General features: G+C 45.2%; 1 protein-coding gene across 1 annotated transcript in view; it reads right to left on the reverse strand.

Annotated features, from left to right (window-relative positions):
• The window catches only part of RXFP2 (relaxin family peptide receptor 2), a 1,759,299-nt gene that overhangs the window by 284,098 nt on the left and 1,457,245 nt on the right, over positions 1–17,956 (reverse strand). The window contains exons 12-13 of the mRNA XM_069639740.1: positions 14,111–14,182; positions 13,954–14,022 (exon numbers count right to left, since the gene is read on the reverse strand). Of these exons, the coding sequence (XP_069495841.1) occupies positions 13,954–14,022; positions 14,111–14,182 (141 nt within the window). The remainder of the gene's footprint in view (positions 1–13,953; positions 14,023–14,110; positions 14,183–17,956) is intronic.

The following is a 17,956-nucleotide window of genomic DNA, read 5'->3' on the forward strand; positions in this document are numbered from 1 at the left end:
TGTCGTTTATCCTCATTGTGTTTGGAAGTACCATCGAGGAGGACATTGCAGTAGTCTAGTCTTGCTCCGATGATTGCTCTGGCGATGGTTAGGCAACTCACTGGGGAGAGGAATTGTTTGGCAGGGTTGATGAGTTTTGTTGTGTATGCAGCCGGGGAGGCTATTGCGTTAACTTGTTTGGTGAAAGAAAGAGTGGCATCCAGGTGTACCCCTAGTGTTTTTACTGAAGAGGAAATTGTCGTCTGGGTAGGACTCGGCTAGGTGGAGGAGGATTTGGGTGTTGTCTACGTAGTTACTGCAGGAAATGCTCATAGCGCCTGGGAGGTCGAACAGGGGTTTGGTGAAGATATTGTATAATGAAGGGGAGACACAGGACCCTTGCAGGATAGAGGGTGCACTATCAGTGTCTGAGAAGACTCATAGATCTGTTGGTCAAGAAGGAGCCTATCCATGACGTGGCTTCCAGGGAGAAGTTGGCGGCTGTGAGGAAATGGTGGCATAAAGTGTTATGGTCATCCAGGTCAAAGGCAGCCGATGGGTCCAAGAGGCGAAGGAGCGCTGGTTTGCCTTCATCTTTAAAGGAGCCAAGTTGCATTTTTGGGTCTAAAAGGCATAGTCTGTGCCATTGTATAGTTGAAAACCCGGATTGGCGCATCCCCAGGATATGGTTAGCTTCGAGGTAGACTTGAAGTTTTATTTTCGCTGCCCTGTCTAAGATCTTTAGGAGAAACGGTACTGTGGTGATGTGACAATAGTTGTCTACTCCTCACTTTCACCCTTTGATGTTACTCTTCCCTTCAAACCCCTAGTCCTCCGTCTAAACCACTACTTATACCTTTGAAACCATTACTCCTCCATGCAAACACTACTCCTCACTCCAAACGACTCCTACGCCATCCAAACATTTCTCTGCCCTCCAACCACTACTCTAGCCTCCAACCACTACTCTGATTTACAACAACTACTCCACCCTCAAACTACTTCTCCTACTCAAGCACCCTCCTTTCACTGTGTAACCAGATGCTTCACAAGCATTCCTACTCTTCCTAACCACTCTTCCAAACAACCAAACACACTCATGCAGCAGTTTACTTGCACTCACTATACCAACACCACATAACCTTCTCTAATAGATGCTTCTAAACTCTACTGCTCCTTCCTTTCTCCTACTGTTCTCTTGATCCACCAGCTCCACTTCCTCATACCTTACTCGGACAACCCCACCACTTTTGATTTCCTGTGTTCTCCTTTATACTTCCCTTCCCGCCTCTGGCTAACTTTACCTAGCCAATCCTGTTCCATCTTCTCCACCAGGATGTGCATGTGTATAGGGAAGTCTTTAAATGTGGGTTAAGCTCTTCCCATTTCTCAGCAGGAGCTGACCAGGTATCGACAATGGTGGTGTTGGAAGTTCATGTATGGTTTGGGAACTGGTTTTCTGGGGCTCACAGATAAGTTTGTTAGGGAGATTTGGATACTTTTCCTCTCTTTGTTGCCAGTGGTCCAGGGGGCCAGTGTGTAGAAATGAGGGCCACCGGTCCTTGTGGGTGGCCCGCACAGTTCTTCTGATTGATGTATAGGCTGGCTGCCTTCTCAAGTGTCTCTCTCTCTTTCTCGCTCTCGCACGTGCTCTCTCTCTCTCTCTCTTTCCTGATCGGTTTGCTCGACATTGACTCACCTAGTTTGAGTCATGGTTCTCAGACTTCCCATCAGAGATGGTTGTATTATTTCTGAGTCTCTCTCCCTTGCCTGGTTTCTCTGTGTTTTCCCTGTCAATTTTTGACGGCTGCTAGGAAAAGAGAACAACTCAAAAGGACAGTATTTTGTAGGTATGATGTGAGACAACAGCCTACTGCTAGTGTTTATAGGGGCACAAAGGGAAAAGGTAAGGCCTAGGTCCCTCCAGGCTGTCACCTTATGCCTCAGGGCCAGGGCTGGTTCTCATTTTATCACTGGTAATACCCCCACCCCGGCTGAGAGGGGATCTCACCCCAGATGAAAGGGGTTCTTACCCCCTCTTGAAAAAGTTTGGATACTGGTCTTGTCACACTATTCTTTGGGGGAAACTGCAGAAATAGCTGGTGAACACCTTCCACCTGATCCTAAAGGAACTTTCCAGAAGAAGGTTGGTGACAGAAAATAAACAGACTAGAGGCTACAAAAAACAGGATTAGGCTCTACTAATAGTGTTGGTTTTGCTATGTGCAATTGCACACACCTGAGGTGGAATTTCTGGATATGAAAAAGTCACTCAAGACGTCCAAACAAAATTGCTGGACATGCCATTGAACAGCATGTGATATATTTAGATCACCAGCAAATGGGAGCCGCCTGGAATAATTTCAGGCTTCTCTTCAGATAGCCACATCTGGGGGCTTGTCAGCCACATCATTTATGTATCTTTACACCATAGGGGGATATCATCCATAATCTCCCCCTGCAAAGGGCAAGGCAAGTGAATATTTATTCAGCAACAGGAACTATTGACTTTCCACCCTACAAAATCAGGGGTGCCAGCAATTTCAAAGCTTTCTCTACTGTTCCCTCAAGTACACTAGTGGCAAAACTGCTTTCCTTTTTTCCTCTATTAATCATGTTGAGTCTCCTGTGGGGTCCAGGATTCAGCTCTCAAATCGGACTTATGGTTCTGTACACAGTAGATCAGGGGAAATGCCTGCATTGCATAAGGCAACTATTGCACACCTCCCGGCACCATGCTGTTGCCTCTCCCAAACTGCTCCTTCTTAGTAGACCTTTCAGCTATTGCTAAAGTGAGGGGTGGTCCTTTATTCATCAGCGTTAGTCAGCAAAGACTGGTATTCCCATTACTTACTTGTTTCCACAAAATATCTGGCCACAGATCTATCCTAGATATAAGACTCCTCAACAAGCTCCTCCAAAAGGCAGGTTTTAGATGATGACCTTGGAAGAGGTCCTTCAGGATTTGGAGCTGCATGACCCAGCTGTTTTTGAGACCTGCTGGACATGTACTTTCACACACATCTACACCCCAAACACCGTAGGTACCTTTGATTTGTGGTGGGAAGTAGTACCACATTTTTGCAGAGCTACGACTTAGCCTTGTTTTAGTCCTAAGAACATTCACAAAGGTCATGGCGGTGGTCAGGGTCCTTCTAACAGTCGAAGGGGTCATGACTTTCCCTACCTCGGCAACTGGCTCACCCACGCCAAGCTGCATGAGTCATTACTCAAGGACATAGGAATACTATGCAATGCAATCTTCTCCATATTTCCATTTTTTTTTATCAACCTAAAATAGTCCTTTCTCTCTCCATTCAAATGTTGTCGGGGTAGTCTTGGATACAGAACCTTGCATGACATTCCCTCCCCTACGAGCAGTGACAAGGTTCAAAGTAGCCCACTTCCAACCAAACCGGGACTCCTGGCTGAGGTTTCCTTGATGATGCTATGTCTCATGGTATCCTGCATCCTCTTAATCCCAGAAGTAAGACTATAGATGTAGTTGCTACAGTGGTCACTCAGGCACTAGTTCAATGCGGACATTAAGAACATTCTCCTGGCCACTCCACACGTTTGAAAGGACCCGTCATTGGTGGACAACCATGGGCAACCTCCTCTAGGGAGCCCCATTCTGACAGCCATGGTCATCTGCCACCCTGGCCACAGGCACAGCCTTGATGGAATGGTGAGCTCATCTGCAGGATCTTTCTGTGAGCATTCTGTGGGAAGGCCAGCAGAAGTCGATCCACATGGACTAAGTGAACAACAGGGCCGTTTGTCTAGCATTGTCATCATTCTCACCATCAATCAGAGGTTCAACTATCCAGGTCCTCACAACAACACCAGAGTCATGCAATACATGAACATCATAGGTGGCGTGCACCATGCTTCTGTTTTGCCAGCAGTTTTAACGTTTAAGTGGATGTGCTGAGTCAGCTCTCTGGAGTCTCGCAGGTGTGGTAGCTAAACAAGGGGGATTGTGACATTGATCTTCCCCATCTGGGGACTTTCCCAGTTCAATCTGTTCACTTCCAGGTCAGTCAAGACGTGGTAGATCTTCGGACCTGGGAGATCCTGGTTTGAGTGCCCCGAGGGGGTCAGGGGGCTGCACTGGTGATGTTCTGGGAGTATGACCTGGTTTATACGCAGCCATTGGTTCTCTAAGGTGAAATGCTAGGTGGGCACCTGACAGAGTAGCGCTCTGCATTCTACTATCTCTGGGCAGAATTGGTAGGGAAGATATAAGAACAGCATGGGAGTAAACTGAACCAAGAGACAAACAGTGGAATAGCAACATGGGAGGTGAATGGGTGACAGAAGGTTGTCCGCATCTCTTGTTGAGCACCCCTGAGTTCTTGGTCTAGAGTGAGATTTAGGGGGCAAGTGAGTGTTCTACATCAAACTACAAAGCAAAATGGCCCCGTACATAGGATAGTAAAGTACTACCATCTGGAGTGGTATGTAGGACCAAACTCCAGGGTCTTCCTTGTAGCTGAAACTGAAATTTGCAACAATTACAACACCATGAAAAAGGTATATACGGTCAGCAAAGGAAGGAAAACTCAACTCAATGTAGTGATTTAAAAAACCCTTTAGAGCGTATATATGTAATATGATTTCCCTCAACTAGGTGGGCCATAGGGCTGCCACCTACCGTGTGCAAACTGGTAGTAAATGTTTACCTTCCCAAGCAACCAGCACCATCTAGGTGAAAAACGTTTCAAGATGTGAATAATACTTGTAATAATAATACATTCATTGCTGGTAATTGCAGCCATAAATAACGATTGCCAAAGATAAGCAATAGTTGCTACATGTTTACTTTACTATGCATCTCTTAGTGCTGACAAGAAACTACATAATTGAGGGTTACAGGGCTCCATTGAATTATCTCTGGGATGTATTAACCCTCTTTAAGGTTTAGAGGGCAGGAGAGACCATGTTTCTTAACGTGAAGGGGCAACTCCCACCATGGTTTATTTTGGGTGCATATGTTAGAGTGGCTGAACTAATAGGTGTATGTCCTTTCTGCAGCTCACACTGCTCCCATGAAGCCTAATGACTTACCTTATTTAAAGGCTTCATCTCGCAGTGATATCTTCGAGGCTCAGGAAGTTGTTTACTGGTGACAACAGGGGCCAGCTTTGGACGTGGAGGCTAGTCAGTGTCAGTCGCAGGCAGGGTTGGTCAAGGTGCTGAGCCAGAGACCTCAATGGCCGACAAACAGTCTTCACAGGGTACTTCTTCTTTGTGCTCCTGCACAATGTCTGGCTGTAAAGGACTGGATGGCTTAATTCAAGTCAATTGAAACTGTAATATTATGTCATGGTCTTTGCACTCTCTTCTGCTTCTTCCTCTGTATCCTCAGTCCCAGGATGGGGTCCAGGCTCAGGCATCTGCCTAGAAGCCCTCTGTGTGCTCATGCTGGATGGATGTCTTCCTCCGCAAGACAGGGCGCCCCCAGTGCTCCTGCTTGAATGGTGCTCCATTCTGCCATGTCATCTGCCTCTGGGGAATTGGGTCGAAAGGACAATGTGTCAATGTAGATGTTGCTGAACCCATGGTGGTACTGGTACATCATTTAGACGTTGTATACAGAAAAAGAGTCACACAACTTGATGGACTTCAGGATGTTGTTGTCCATGTGCATAGTGACCTTTGCCCCATACAGGTAATCATGCAGTTTTTCCGCCTCTGCAAACATCACCGAGCCAGGAACTCCTATGCATGGGATAGTTCTTCTCAGACAAATTATGCGGGTGGCCAGTGAAGGCAGCATGTCTTGTGGTGCCTTGATTCTTCTGGTACAGTTCTGTACCTACGCTGTCCAGACTTGCATATATGTGAAGGTAGGGCAGCTGGTTATCAGCATTTGCTAGAAGTAGAGCCTCAGTGAGTATCTGATTAAGGAAGGCAATGCTTAACTGCACTTTGGTGTCCAATTCATACCAAAGAGCTCTCTCGGGCAAAAGATTGTCTCACAGGTGCTCTTCTGTGAAGACAAGGCACACAGTCCAACACAAAACATTCATGACTTCTAGGCATATAAAGGGCCGATGTTGCTCGTTTGTGACCTTTTGCTTTCGTAAACTGCACATGCAGAAGATCCCTAAGGGGGCTCAACAGATAGGTGAGCAAAACAGTAGTGTCACCCAGACCCTCTTTAAGGCACTCCATATTTAACCTTCACAATCTGTTCGAGCGTAGATTCTTCTTTAATATTAGCAGGTGCATGAAGCGTGTCATACATAAAGGCATTAGCGAGATTACAGAATCTACAAAACAGTTTCTCTTTTTGGAAAATTCACAGTGCGCCTAGTATACAATTAAGGGATATGTGAGAAATAGGTAGGGAAATGTTGAACTCATCACACAAGCCACAATTAAAATCCTATAAAGGTATATTTTGCATCTCCCTCCCAACCTTCATCAAAGAAAAACCTTGGCGAGCTTCCTAAAATAGTGTCATGGAGGATAATCATACACATGGAGATTCCAGCAGCTTTTAGAAAAGGTAACATCTGCCACACCTAGCAACAAAGAAAGTTGCATCGATACAGGTAAATGCAAAACATGTTTCATAACTCTTGTTATTTACATATGTATGGATTTAACTGCATATGGGATGGCATATCTTATTTCTCTCTAGGATCCTCCCTTTTTAGGAGTATAATTCCAATCGTATACCACCCCCATTGTTTGTGTGCTGATGGCGTCAAGAACACGCTATTAAAGACAGTTTGAAGGTTTTTATTAAGTATTTTGATAAGCACCAACTAAGGGCCATCTCTCTCTCTCTTTCTCTTGTCTTCCCATGGTCTCCCTCCACTTTGGACATCAGTAACCCCTACTGTCTATTATTTGATTGGTTAGTGATGAGGGCCTAAAGGAAACCACCTTATCTTTCTCAATCCTTCTGGGGACTTCTAGGAAGATTCTAATCTAGGTCCCCATAAACATTATCAGGGCAAGGTGGGTTCCAACCAAACAAGCCTCGCTCGATCCTTCTTTTTCATGTCCTCCTACTCCTCAGCTTGATGTTTTTTCCTTTCTTTTCTCCCTTCACTTCTTCCCTCTCTCTATATTCGCTCTCTCTCTCTTTCTCTCTCTCTCGCTTTCTCTCGCTCTCTCTCTCTTACCTTTGTCCTTCCAATGTTATTTTCTCTCTCCTCTACCTCTTATTTCTACCCTCATTTTACTCTCCACTATACCCCTCTCCCACTACTCTGCTACTCTCTCCTGTCCACTCCATTCTTCTCTCCTCCCACTGGTCTCCAGTCTACTCTCTAGTACTCGCCCCTCCCTTTACACTCTAATGCTCTCTATGCTACACTTCACCCCTCCTTCTCGCAAAGTCGCCCTCCATTCACTCTCTCATTAGCTTTCTCACTCACTTTCACATACTCCCCCTACATTTGCACTAGCACCTAGGCACTCTCTTCATTCACCAGTCACACACTCTCATACCCAAGTACTACTTTCTCTCAACAACCAATACTTCCCTTTGCACACGGTCGCTGTAAACCTCTTCCTTGCATCGCTCCACTGTCCTTCCTCCACCTGGTCTCTCAGTCCACCTTCTCTTCCCTTGGCCTCACCCAAATAAACCCAAACTCCCATGATTTTCCTATTCCCCTTTATCCTAATCCACCCGTTTTCAGCCTTAGCTGGTTCCCCGAGAACAACCTCTTCCCTGATTTTCCCCAGGGGCCGGCTTACAGTGATGCAAAAGCATAAAGTGACAATCATGCCCCTCCCCCTTTTTCACAGGCAGGATCACCGGCGTCCTGAATGGCAGGCCGCTACAACAAAAGTCCCCTTCCCAGTTTGTGTCTTTCGTTGAATGAGCATTTGGATTGCCGGTCTGCCATGTGTGAGGTTTCGCCGGCTTGCTGTTCACTGCCAGCGCTCTCTCTGGTGGACCGTGTGCTGCGTTATCCACTGCACAGGATTCTGGTCCTCACATTCCTGAAAAGCAAGTGACAAAACACTGTACAACAAGTGAAACGACAGGTGTTGGGTGATCAAAAGTGGTACTTTGCAATTGAGAAGGGAACATAGACTGGGGCCCTCCCAAATCCCTCACCCTGCCTCTGGGTCAGGACCGGCTCTGGAATACACTGTGGTATGCCTCCTGCCCCATGTTGAGAGGGTTACCCATCCCTCCTTGACATGTGAGGTCTCTGATCCTGCATCACACCTTCACCTTTCCCTCAAGTCTACATCTTCCCCTGGACATCAGGGTACCTGAGGGTATAGTGACAGTAACTCTACATTTGATTGTTTAGAGCCTTCCCTGTACCCTACAGTGAACGCCTATGTGACTGAGAAGGGCCACAAGCTTCGTATGAGCATGTATAGCTCAAGCTAGATTTGGCCACTTGAAAAAACGGTAGGCCCCTTTTGTAAACAATGTTGCATAGCACACAAAGAAAACCCATGTTTTAAGCAATGGTGATGGGATTAAAGTGAAGTTACCAGTCAAAGTGAGGAAGGGTAGATCCAGATTCCCAGATCCCAAGGAGGTTGTCAAAGATTTGGGGGCATCTATTCTTGTCAAAGGTGGAGGAGTTTGGAGTAAGAAGAGAGTGGCTGTTATGCACAAGAGGAACGTGGATGTTAGGTAGTGCGAGGAAGGGAGGTGTTAGGAGTGCTCATATTCTGTAAATATTGCACATGCTCTTTGTTCTCATGTTCTGTAAATATTGTTTTTAGTGGTTGAGTCCCACATTGGGACTGTTCAATCAGTGGGTCCTTGGACAGTGTAAATCACCACATGGAACCTGGAACCATTGGGTGGTCTAGAGTGCAGGGGAGGTTCCAGATTCCATGGAGCGTCAGTTGGTGTGTGTGTGTGGAGCTGGAGGTCGCTGTTTAATGACTTGGCTTTCTTTCCATATAAATAAAGCCTGTTTGCAGCCACGCAGTTTCGGATTGGTCATTGGAGGTTTGTCCCCATCTACATAACAACGCACATATAGATGCACATACCACAAATCACAGTACTGCACTACTGTTAAAAGATGCCAGCCCAAACGGTGGCTACCCACATCCGGTACAGAGCTCTGCTGCTTGCAAACTAGGTCTCCGCTTTAAACGATAGCCAGTAATGCCTGGCAAGGAAGCTACTTAATGGTGCATGGTGCCACCACTATGCAGTCTTCACTGTGGCCCACAATGAAGACTGCTGGGATCTGAGCAACAGAAGGCACCTTCTTGGGGCTGAAGGAGGATGTCTTGCCCACTGACCTTTGTGGTAGCTTGTCCCTGTCTATTTTTGTTCAACTGTTCTTCCCAGCTCAGGGTGCAACGTGCTTGCCTTGGAAACAAGACGAAACAGAGCAACACAGGTTGATCCCCAGGTCCGCGCTTAGAAACCTCTGGATATTAAGCGCATTATGAATAACCTATCATATCATATCATGTAAAAAAAAACTGCTACTAGAGGCAGAGGCCTTCTGCAAATCCACTTGTTAGGTTGTCCCAGCCCATTCCATGGAGATACAGAGCCCATAAAGATAGGTTACATCATAATTCAATCTGCACAAACTTTGTCACTTTGCGCAAACGTCTAGATGTCCCCCCTTCTATGCCAAAAAGGCACCTGCTTGGAGCCACAGGTCTTCCACTTATAAAAAACTCTTCTAGCTAGTCATGCTCTTTCCTTGACACATTCTTCCTATCTATCCACGACCTCCACTGCACATTGTGAAGCAGGCCAACCACAAAACAATGCATGGATCACGTTAGGTACAGGAGAATCCCACTGGACATTGGGGCCAGCCATGGAGTTGGGAGGCAAGTGAAGAACAGCTCTGGTTCCTTGGCAGTGCAGCCTTCAACATGCTACATGTTCAGAGGTCTGTAGCTTGGAAATGTGTTCACAAATGGGGCAACTAGATTTGTGAGATGTGTAGTTCCTTGCATTAATTGTAACGTTTAGTCTAGCTGGGTTTTACATTTGTTGAGCAGTGCAGAGAATTGGCGTGAAGGCCTCTTGGTACAACAGAGAAGCAATGTGGCAAGCCCATGTCTAAAACATAGCGCCTAGTGGTGGTTGAAAGGAGCTTATGATGGGAAGAGGTATGCTTTCCCCATTTTACAAAAGGTTTTATGGTCCTCGCAGCATCTAATTTGACTGGGAGAAAAATCCATAGCTTTGCAGCTAGATAAACACGGCTCTTGCTCCCATGCCCAAGCGGCCTACTTGGGAAACAGAAAGTAAGTTGGCATTACTGAATCTTAAGTTTGATTTGAAACATATGATTTGGAATATATTTGGTCACATTCACTTGCAAATACCTACATCCAAGTTGAGGTTGGATGGGTGCACTAGGCAGCAAAAGCCACCGCAGACATGCATCGTCGAGATTCAGACAGGTGTTCCCACCTTCTCAAAGAAAACATAAGATGAGCACACACATTCTAAATGTCCTGAAGATGGTTTACTTCGCATTTTGGAATGCACAACATAAAGAGTTGCAGTAATCTATACATGTGGACACAAAGGCGTTATAATGCAAATATGTGAACTGCCGAAAATAATTTCAGAACTTGATGAAGGTTAGCCTTCTGGAAGCAGCAATGATTTATCAAACAGCTTATCTGAGGGCTGAGCCATGAAGTGGTGTTGGGAATAACTCCCAGGTTACGATCCTGGTGGACAGGAAGGGATCGAGTCCAGGACTAAGAATCTCAGGCCAGATGGATGGGCTCCGCGGGTCAAGTTTAGGCCCTAATATAATCACATTGCTCTTAGAGGGATTAAACTACAATCAGTTGTTCTTCACCCTTGTATGTTTTTTCCATGCATGTATGTATTGTAAAGATAGCCGGCCACTCCAGGTAAGGTTTAACAGGACTTTAGTAAGAATGTCCATAATGACCCCCAGCACATCCTCCCTTGTCATGCTCCACACTGCAACTGCCCTTACAGAATATGCAGCCTGTTTTTCCCATATACATTCCAACCCGGGATTCAACATTCTCAAGACACTTTACAACAGTATGAAAAGGAGATGTGATTCTCCTCAGATCCGCACCCAGTCTTAGGAGGGTATTTACAGCAGATATTTAGAATGGTAGATATAAAGACGCAGATTGGAGCTGCTATATACTGGACGTTACATTGAAATAAAAATTAAGTGAAAAGTGACCCATGTGCGACTCAGTAGGGCAAGGTTTGGGTGATAGATTCCAACAGTGGAAGTGCTACTGAATGGACTTGGATGGTTAGATAGGATTTGCTCCATTTTAGTGCAAGATGCTATATGCCAGCTGAATGGAGATGGCCAAGCGTAATAGCGTGGTTCACTGTGGCAAATACAGCAGACAGACTCAATTCGATTAGCACTGTAACACTGATTCCATAAGTCGCCGTCCTAAGATTGTCCAATATGGATATCAAAATGGATTAGTACCACATATTGCCTGAAGCCCACAGGGAGAGAGCCTAAGAGATCAAGGCTTTACGTCAAAGAGTGCAATTGCTCATTCACCTTCCATTCCACAAACATTCCTAAAATCGAGTCCTGTGATAGGAGTTCATTTCAGTGTGCTCTTGGGTCCGGGGTAGTTTTTCTCAAGAGAGACAACCCCACAATTGTTATTAAGGAGAGCGCGATGCTAACAGATATTAGGAAATGATGTATGATATGTCTGAAATTGTTCACCAGATACGGCTCATCTTCCCTTACTAGTTTGGTTTGATATGGATCCTTGGCCGAGTTGCTCCGTCTGCTTTATGTAGGGAGCTTTTTCAAATCTGACTGATGGGGCTAAACAGCAAAGTGCAAGGTAAACAGCAAAGTGCAAGGTAAACAGCAAAGTGCAAGGTAAACAAGGCGACATCAATAGAGTATCTACTCAGAGTCAATAACTGGATCCAGTGCATGAGGAATGGTGTTAGTTCTAATTTCACTGATGTTGGCATAGGAAATGTTGTCAATAGCAACTCAAAGTGCCATTGATGGGGCTATCAAATCAAGTTTCAGTGCAGAAGATTGCAGCTCAAAAAATACTTTACAAAAGGTATTTGCTCGTATTATGTGCATTGGCCATCAGGGATAGAAACTTTGTCAATGATAAAAGTTAGCATTTTTATATTTAGCCTGGAGTAGTTTCAATTCAATGTTTTAAACGGTGCAATCATTTCATCCCTAATTGCATTGAACTTTCCTAATTATTGGGTTGAATTAAGTTAGTTCTTCAATTAACAACACGTGTTACGGACTTATATTCGCTTTTGTGCCATTTAATATTAATGGGAGAAACAGAGTTTTGAAAATCTGGCGGCTTGTTGCTACTGGGGCTAGCCTCTGGAAATGAATGCCAGCTTCTCTCAGAGTGGAAAAAACCCATCCTTATTTCAGGAAAAGCCTCAAGACTCTCCTCTTCAAACCCGTGGCTGGCCGATAGTACTGTGCCCCCTGACATCACAAAGCAAGCCTTTTGGGTCCTTCTTATTGCACCACTGTCCTCTCTTTTACTTTCTGAGTTCGACCTTTTTTCTACTACTTGCTGCCTTGTATTGTTTTGCCTGCACGTGCCTTGAGCTCACATTGTTCTTCCCCTTTTACTACACTTCTCTCCTCCTCTTTGCACTCACCTGATCTGAATGTTCCATGTGTGTGAGAATCTGTTTCTCCCCTTCCCCATTCCTCGTGGGGGCTACACAATGACTGCATTTACATCCAGCATTGTATAAAGCAACGATATTTGAACCCATCAATAAACACCAAATCAGGCTGCACCCTTGCCTTGAGTAAGATGGGAGTCACACATAACACACAATTCTTAGGCAGAACCTGACCTCTAGTCAGAGATGGGATCTGCCTACCAAGGGTTGAACAGTGACTGGCTCGCATTCACTCATTTATTATAATTGTGTCCTAAATCCAAAGCAGGGGAAATTCAGAAGTTCTTTGTGCCTTTAGCATTGAAGGAAGTCAGGCAAACAGTTGATCAAAATCCCTGGCACAGACCTTCCACAGTCCTACGGCAGTGGATAGGTTAATAAGCAACATACAGTGCTCTTTGCTTTATCCAGAAATCAGCGTATGCACTAAAATAATGAGATTTATAATTGCTGACACCAGAGAAATGTGAGTTAAATAGTCGTATAAAGAACTTAAGTATAACATAATAGCAAGAGGCCTCATGCTGCATCAGGCACCAGTGCAGAGACGGGGAGGGAAGCCCTCTCTCCCCGTGGTGCACAGTGCACTGCCCAGCCTGACCCTGGTGCCCTATTGGCCGCTCCCCCTGGCACCAAAAGCTGCCTTTGCTACTGCCAGGCACCGTTCAAAAGAGATACATGCATGCACTCGGAAAATGAGTGGACATCATCCTAGGCGTAGGTGGAGGTGCGCAGTAGTAGAGAAGCTTAATTGCCTTACCAGCAAAACAGAAAACTGCATTTTGGGTGCATTTTCAGAAAAATGTACTATTTTTAAAACATCAAGATAAGCTTGATAGCAGTGTAAATGGAGAAATGTGCAATTCTATGTGTATATTTTTCCAGTCCATTAGAAACGAGTGAATAGGTGTCCTGCCAAAAAGCGCAGGACTCAGTTCTACGTAAAGATCAAAAGTAGAGGTTAAAAAGTGAAAAATGTGGCAGACGGAGTTCATCACACCCCTACCGTCTGAGGAATGAAAACGAATTCTAGAAAAAGGTTGTGTAGAACATATATGGCATGGCACTTCTTTTGGACTGAGGATCATAAGCCACTTTGCAAGTGATAATACATTGAAATGCCAAACACATATCTTAAATCATGATTACAAGGATCACCTCTTTCAATCGCAGGCGACTCATTTGAAGATACAATTTGTCCTATAATTTGAAATAGCAATGTTTGAAATAGTTGGACTCTTATTGCTTCACAATAATGATGCGCTCTTTATATCATGATGGGGCAATCTCGTGAAAATTGAGCTTTTGTGTGTCAAGTTTAATTTTTCACTTACAGGGACTGAAGTTGCTGGAGACTGTCAAACTGATCCACAAGAAGGGTAAGTGGATTGGACGCCAGATTGCTAAAAGGCAAAGAAAATCGTGTTATTCTCCAATAATGATGTATATTGGAAGGTGAATGGCTGTCTGGAAATTGGATTTGCTACTTACAGTTTCTGCAGCAATTTCAGATCTTTGAAAGTGGAGCGTGGGAGTTCGGTTATGCGATTACTGGATAGATCTCTAGGGAAAAAGGGAATCATCAGTCTCATGACAGAACCATGACTGCAGAATTGCAAAACAATGCCAAAGACTTGGAGCACAGGTAAGACAATCATTGGCAAAGCCAATACATTTGCAAAATAGTTTCTGTCGTCAGGTATGCTGGGGGTAGTGAATATAAACTAAAGCAAACATACTACTCTAAATAGAATGCCTTTCAAATACAATGAGACACTTCAATAAATCAATGAAAAGTTAAGGTGATGTAGGAGAAGGAAAACAATAAGAAAAGGTGGCAAGATGTGCTTTGAGAGCAGACCTATTGATCCCCCAGGGCTTCTAACCAATGTAATGCCACCAATAAATGACTGGATTTTGTCAGTGATGGGCAGGGGAAAGAAAAGTACCTCACTTGAGTAGAACAGAGTGGACTTACCAGAAATCATGTATCTTCATTCCGTAATTAGATTGAGACACTATCTCGGAGATCATCTCAGGTCACCATTGAGGTGATGGCTTTTGGGGCAGTGGGCTCTCTTGTCTGAGTAAGCTGACCAGTTGATATTTATCCTACATGTAGGCATCGCTAGATAGGTGGTCAAAGTGGATGGATGGGGGTGCAGTACACAGGACACCTGTGACATCATCTGGCTGGAGCGCCATATTTGTGCTCATAGAGGAATGCTTTGCTCGTGCCATTAACTTTGGTATGCGGTCCATTACCCCAAGGTACAGCCTTTTCTCGACACCATTATTGACTAATTACAAAGCAGGCTGCAAAGCAAGAGGAACACATTCTCCTGATTATGTAAACATGAGAACAGAAGGGAGCAAAAGGGTACTGCAAAATACCCCAGAAAATACGGGGCACACCATTATAACCAAGTCAACCAGACTATGCTGTAAACACATCACTACCAACATATGACTTCACCTGTCATACTCACCACTGACTAGGGGTAATGGGCCTGATTTACAAAAGTGTTTAACAATGGTGCAATCCCATTCAAAAATACTTTGCAAATCAGGCTTATTTTCTTTAAATGAAGAAGCTGACCTAGGCCCACTAAGAAGAAAGTCCAATGCCCAAAATCCCCACAACGATCATGGTATGCATTAAACATGTCCCAAAGTGTTTCGTATAACATCCGGCATCTGCAATAATCTGCTTTGTTGCTGACCAACTAAGAGAAGGTGCAAATAACTGAGTAAAATATATGGGCAGAGGTCCAGACATGAGTTTGATGTGGGAGCGTTTTACTTCCTATTTTTTTTAGTTGGGAGTAAAATTATGTTTGGGTAGTGTGGAGGGGCAGAAGAAGGAGGCAGACTTGAATTTTCAATTCCAAACTTGTTATATTAAATTATTATGAACATGGCCTCACTTTCCCTAAACTACAGGTTTCCTTACCTAACAAAACTAACTGAGATGCTTGTTGGTCAGTTGTGAGGTCCAAAGTAATAGAATGTCTCCTGGCAAATCACAAAGGAGTGAAAGCCCAGAGGAGTGCAGCTGAAGGCTGTGCTCTACTGGAAAAAATCAGGTTAGGTAAGCCAAACAAAAGCAAAAGGTGTGGGGGGTTCACAAATGGAGGGAAAATTGCACCTAAGGGAAATCTTTCCCAACACTTGCCCCTCCCAGACCTAAGGGCAGGGGGACTTAATCCACCAATGGATGAGTCTCATGTTCAGGTCAACTAAACAATCTGGTCAACCCATTAACGTTGCTATGTTGGACACCTGGCCAGCGCTCAATGGTGAAGTCAAACCCTTGCAGGCTTATGGACCACCTGGGCAACTTTGGATTCTCTCCCTTCATGTTCCTTAGCCACTAGAAGGGCTAATGGTTAGTTTGCACAATGTAGTGGGTCCCATAGAGGAAGGGCCTCATCTTCCTTATGGCCCACATGACAGAGAAACATTATTTCTCTACAGTGCACCACCTTAGCTCTCTGTCCTTAAGCTGCCGACTAATAAATCCAATCGGGTGTTCCTTGCCTTTCTCATCTGCCTGTGATAGTACAGCGCCTATCCCAGTATCAAAGGCATCTGTCTACACAATAAAAGCATGTTTGTATTCAGGGGCCCTGAGAACAAGGGCATGGCAGAGGGAACATTTTAAGTCATAGAAGGCCTTCTCACACTCCTCAAATGAAGAGACCTTCTTGGGTTTCTTTGGAGTTGTGAGAGCAGTCAGAGGGGCAGCTATGGTACCATAGTCTGCCATGTTGCTTCGATAGTACCCATTGAGACCTAAGAAGGCTCTCACCTGAGTTTGTGTAGTGGGGGTAGGCCAGTCTTGTACTGCTTGTGCTTTACTGGGTAAAAGCTGAATCCTCCCTCCACCTACTTCATGTCCGAGAAAGACCACCAGTTCTTTTCCAATCTGGCACTTACTGGCCTCTATGGTCAAGTGGGCCTTCTGAAGAGCCTGCAATTTTATTCCAAGGTGTTTCGCATGTTCTTCCCAGGTGGCACTGAAGACTGCTATAGCATCCAGATTTGCTGAGCAGAATTCATCCAACCCTTTACAAAGTAGCAGCTGCATTCTTTAATCCAAAGGGACTTACTCTGAACTGGTAAAAACCCTCTGGAGTTAAGAATTCTATCTTCTCCCTGGCATATTCTTCTAGGGCTACTTGCCAATACCCTGCAGTGAAGTCAAATGTGCTGAGGTACTCGGAGGCACCCAAGGTATCCACCAGCTCATCAGTTCTAGACAAGGGGTGAGCATCTGTCCTGGTGACAGCACTCAGAGCCCTGTAATCCACACAGAACCTAAGCCTTTGGCACCAGAACCACAGGACTGGACCATGGACTACTAGAGGGTTCAGTCACCCCAAGATCTAACATCTTGTTGACCTCTGTCTTGATATAAGATCTAACCTTATCTGACATCCTGTACCCCCATACTTTTGATAGGCACACTGTTCCCTGTGTCAATTTCATGTTTTCACCAAGGTGTCAAACCAGGAGTCAGTGAGAACAAGGGGAATAACTGCCTAAGCAAAGTTCTTACTTCCTTTTCCTGGGTAGGAGTCAGTTCAGGGTTCACATGGACACCCTTAATGGAGCCATCTGAAAGTCTACCTTGGAACAAGTCAGGCATAGTTTCTGATTCCTCTTCTTCTCTGATGGCAAAAGTAGTGCTGCTATTTCAACCCTAGGGATGACAGACTTTAGCCTATTTATGTGGAACACTTTGGGGGCCTGACCAGGTCTCCTAAGGTCCACAAATAGTTTACCTCACCCAGCTGCTCCACAGCCGTGTAAGGGCCTGACCATTTGTCCTGTAGGTCTATGGGCCTTACAGGATTCATAATCAGGACTTCTTGTCCTGAGATCAAGTGAATAAGTGAAGCTTTCTGGGTTCACCAGAGCCTGACCTGCCTTCAATTTATCACCGGCCTGAGCCATCAGAAGGACCCTTCTCTTCCTTAAACCCAACACATAGGGCCTCATTACAGGTCGGACGGTCCGGAATTAACAGTGGCGGTAAACCCGCCACCACTGTTAATTCCGGACTGCCCGATCCCGAGTCCTGCAGGCGGTAGGTGATCTTCCCACCAGGTCTGACCTGGCGGGTTGAACACCTCCCCCCTGCAGGCGGACGTGGAAACACCAGCACCATCACGAGATGGTGCCGGTGTTTCCACTTCCCCATTCCCATTGAGTTCTATGGGACTCAATGGGAATGGGGATTTACCGAATTCCGCCTCCGGAAGTCCCGGGACACCAGGGTCGTAATGCCCTGGTATTTCCGGGAGTCACAGGGGCGGAATGGTAATACGAGTC

Source organism: Ambystoma mexicanum, chromosome 7q (genome assembly GCF_040938575.1).
Source record: "Ambystoma mexicanum isolate Mex_15411 chromosome 7q, UKY_AmexF1_1, whole genome shotgun sequence".
NCBI classification, from domain to species: domain Eukaryota; kingdom Metazoa; phylum Chordata; class Amphibia; order Caudata; family Ambystomatidae; genus Ambystoma; species Ambystoma mexicanum.